The sequence below is a fragment of the Vombatus ursinus genome, unplaced genomic scaffold, assembly GCF_900497805.2.
Source record: "Vombatus ursinus unplaced genomic scaffold, bare-nosed wombat genome assembly UNPS02014798.1, whole genome shotgun sequence".
Lineage (NCBI taxonomy): Eukaryota > Metazoa > Chordata > Mammalia > Diprotodontia > Vombatidae > Vombatus > Vombatus ursinus.
The window spans coordinates 27,974,243-27,978,389 of record NW_020954576.1 but is presented as its reverse complement, the minus strand read 5'-3'; the positions used below and the strand labels follow the sequence as shown (position 1 = coordinate 27,978,389).

The 4,147-nt window shown below is 49.2% G+C and overlaps 1 protein-coding gene across 1 annotated transcript; it reads left to right on the top strand.

Annotated features, from left to right (window-relative positions):
- The first annotated feature begins 741 nt into the window (after positions 1-741).
- On the top strand, positions 742-2,586 carry LOC114049625 (coiled-coil domain-containing protein 185-like). The gene has a single exon (XM_027870900.1). The coding sequence runs from the start codon at positions 742-744 to the stop codon at positions 2,584-2,586; it is 1,845 nt and encodes a 614-aa protein (XP_027726701.1).
- The last annotated feature ends 1,561 nt before the right edge of the window (positions 2,587-4,147 follow it).

Genomic DNA, 4,147 nt, shown 5'->3' with positions numbered 1-4,147 from the left:
TAATCTGCATTCTCTCCATTTTTCTCCACTACGTTCTCAAGTCTAGACAATCAATCAATCAAAAAATTATTTGACTGTTGGCTCCTTGAGGGCAGGGACTGTCATATGCCTCCTTTTGCACCCCCAGCGCTTGGCACAGTGCCTGGCAAGCAGCAGGAGCTTAAACATTTACTAACGTTTTCTCCATCACTTTAAATCTAGACAATCAACCAAATAATTATTAGATTGTAAGCTGTTTGAGGGCAGGGACTGTTTTTTGCTTCCTTTTGCATCCCCAGAACTTAGCACAGTGCCAAGCAGGCGTTTAATAAACGTTTACTGAGTGAAGGATTGAACGATAAATCAAGCCCAGATTTGCGTGGCTTTTGTTCCCTCCGAACATGTAAGCCACGAAAGGTTGGGGCAGCCTGCAGGGAGGGCTCGGACCCGGCCGCGCGGGTGGCGCCCCTGGCTTCAGTGGGACATGCCGCGCGGCGGGGGGGCGCTTGAGTCCCGCGCTCAGTGGGGTCTTGCAGGGGCTGGGCGACAGGGCTGCTCCTGCGGGCGCGGGGAGCATTGTGAAGTGGTCGGGGCGTCACAGGCGGCGCCGGCCGCCCCGGGGGTCAAATACCTGGGCAAGGCGTGAGCGAGATTCATAAAGGACCTGCTGGACGGTCCGGAGGCTCCTCAGCGCCTCCGCCAGGATCCCCAGACAAGGCCGACGGATCAGCTCTGCAGAGGGCCGGGGGCGCCGCCCGGGGGATGGAGGGTACGGGCCGCTTCTCGCCCCTGCCGATGCCCTACCTGGAGGTCTACGACCACGAGCCGCTGGGCGGGGAGCCGGCGCCGCTGCTGCTCAAGGGCGAGGCCCCCATGCCAAGCAAGGACGCTGCCTCCCGGCTGGGCGCGCAGCAGGCACACCATTCCCCGACGCCGCAGCCGCAGCGGCGCCTCTTCTGCAGTTCACCGCGGGAGAGCCGAAGTCTGACCGACGTGAGCCGGACACCCAGGGACCGCGCCCGGAGGCAGCTGCCCCGCAGCCGCCGCCCAGACGACGACCGCGAGGCCGCCGCCAGGTCCCTGCCGCTCGGAAGGGGCGGTTACAACTTGGCCTGGCAGCAGCCCCCGCAGCAGCAGAGGCAGCCCCTCTCGGGAAAGAAGGACACTCCCGCGCCCACCCCCCGCGGAGATTACACCACCCCGCGCGGGACCCTGAATCTGGAGCGGGAGCCCAGTGGAGATCAGTGGGCTACGACTGTGCACAGGGGCATGGGTCATTGGGTCCCTTCGTCCACCTCCTTAGACAAGTCAGCCTTGCCCTCGAAAGAGCTCAGGGTCCGAGCCTCCTCCCAGGAACCGCGTGCCGAGGTCAAGAGCCAGCTGGCGGAACACGGCAGCCAGTACTGCCAGACCCTGGAGGCCACCAAGGAGCCTGAGTTGGAGTCCTTCCAAAACCTGAAGGACGCGCACTCTGAGTCCATGATCCCCGCCAGGGATAAGAAGATCGTCAACCTCATGCTGGAGCGGCTGAAGAAAGCCAGGAGGATCCAGGAACTGCAACACGAGGCTTCCGAGGCCTGGGAGGAGGTGAAGCGCTGCGACCAGAGGTTCCAGGTGATGATGGAGAAGGAGCGTCAGCTGCAGCTGTCCAAGAGCAAGGAGCAGTGGGAGCGTCAGAAAGAGGAGCGGCGGGCCCGCCTCAGCAAGGAACAGCAGGAGCGGCTGGAGACTTGGGAGAAGGAGATGGCCTTGAGAGAGAGCAAATGGAAACGACAGGTCCAGGAGCAGGAGAGCCAGCGCAGGGAGAAGTTGGAGAGGGCTCGGGTGCAAGCCGAGTACCGGAAGCACTGCCAGGAGCAGATGCTGAAAGAAAAGGAGGTGCTTCAGAAGGACCTCCGGGAGCAGAACATTCAGCAACTGCAGGAGAAGATGGTGCAGGCCTGCTACAAGAGGCAGCTCAAGAACTCGGAAGGCAGGAAGAAACTTCAAGAGAGCAACCTCGATTCCTCAGCCAGTCACCAGTTTCGGAAGGTCCTGCTAGACAGTCAGAACAAGGCTGAGGAAATCCTGAAGAGACTGTCCCTGGAGCAAAGATCCCAGAGGTCTCAGGAAATCCACCAGCGCCTGATTGAGGAGAAGCACAGAGAGCTGAAAGAAAAGGCCCAGAAAGAGGAAGAGCATCTTTTGTTGGCTAAGTGGAGAGCTGAAGAGACAGATGAGCAGAAAAAATTGCATAAGAAAATGTTAGTGGAGCTGGGGGACTTGAAGATCCAGCAGGCTAGAGATAATGTGCACAAAAATATCAAAGACAAGGCAGACAGGATCAGGGAGTTTAACTTTCTTCGGGAGAAAAACCACTACTTTCTAAAGCAGAAAGCGGAGGAAGAGGCCAAGTGCCACGTTGAAGGAATCAAAGAAGCTATCAAGAGGAAAGAGCAGAAGATGAACCAGATCTCCAGACAGAAAGACGCTTCTATTGAAGAATCCCGGAAGATTGCTCAGGCCTCGTGGCAGATGAGGGAGAAAGTGAAAGCCCTTCAGATTTCCTTTGACCAGATGGCCTGGGAAGCTCAGTTTAGTGCAAATCTGCATCGGGGGAGTCACTGAACCTATGGCATGAAAGATCTCACAATCTATATGTCAAAAAAGAAGAAGAGAGATGTGGAAATGTGACACATTCATTTTATAGTCTGTTTATAACCTGGCATTGCTATAAAGTGGTTTTTAACCTCTAACTGTGATCTCCTTTCTTAAATAGAACTTGCTATGTTAATTAACTTTTTAATTACTTTGGGGGGGATTTAACACCATATATTTTATATTATTTATAAATTTTATATATTATAGTATATATTTATATTATTATATTATATAATATATTTATTATTTTATAATATATTATTAGATATAATATATCTAATAATATAATATTATATATAAATATATTATATTATATTTATTATATTACATTATATTATATTATATTATATTTTATATTATTTAGGTTTTTAAACCTTATTTTGAGTAGAAAAACTCTGGTTCTTACAACTGCATCATGCTTCCCGGTTGTCCAGGCTTTCATTCCCTGCCTCTCATATTCATTCTCTGCCTTTCTATTTACTCCTTCCTTGCTGCCAACACAGCACACCTAGTTCTTCCCATTCTGAAAAAAAAAACAAAAAACTTTCACTTGATCTTGCCACTTCTTCAAATAACATCTTCCTTTCCTCCCTTTCACAGACAAATTTGTGAAAAGAGTCTCTTGTACTCAACCGTCTCCACTTCTTTACCTTTTATTCACTTCTCAATCCCTTCCTTGCAGTCTGGCTTCTGACCTATATTCACTCTATTGAAATTGATCCCTCCAGGCTCTCAGCTGATAAATCTGATGAGAAAACAGTCCTCATTTTCATAAAGATACAGCTTTGGCTTTGACACTGTGGACCTCCTCCACCCCCAAAACCCTTTTCTCCCTTGGCTCCCATCTTTCTTCTTTCTCTTTCTTGGTTTTCTTCCTACCAATCTGACCACAGTCTCCTTTGCTGTTTCAACATCCATCTCTACTTCCTCAAGGCTCTATCCTTGGACCTTTTAATTCCATGTTCAAGCACCCTTGGTAATCTCATCAGCTGCCATGGTAACAATCTCTATGCAAATAACTCCAAAATCCATATATCCAGCTCTAATCTCTCTACTGAACTACAGTACTGCATCATTTAGAGCAGGGGTTTGTAACCTTTTGTGATGACACAATTGGCATCAGTTGGCCATCTGGTGAAACCTTTAAATCTATTCTCAGACTAATGGTTTGTTGCCTACTTTCATAATGGAAGGAAATGCTAAATTTCAGATAGAGGTTAGTGAAAATGACAATGTAATTTTTCCGCATACAAATTCAGACTCCCTGAAATCTATCCATGAACCTCCATATTAAGAGAACTTTATTTAGTAACTCTTGTACATCTCTACCCTGATTGTATCTTATACATAACATGTCTGAAATAGAATTCCTAATTTCTCCTTCACTAAACTTATCTCTTCTCCACACTTCCCTGTCTTTGTCCAGGGCACAACTCTCTCCTTCTAGTCACACAAGTTTATAATTTCAGTCATCTTTCATTTCTCTCTCTCTCTCTCTCTCTCTCTCTCTCTCTCTCTCTCTCTCTCT

Coding starts and splice junctions, on each gene's coding strand:
- LOC114049625 (XM_027870900.1), top strand. CDS start 742: ATGGAGGGTACGGGCCGCTTCTCGCCCCTGCCGATGCCCTACCTGGAG.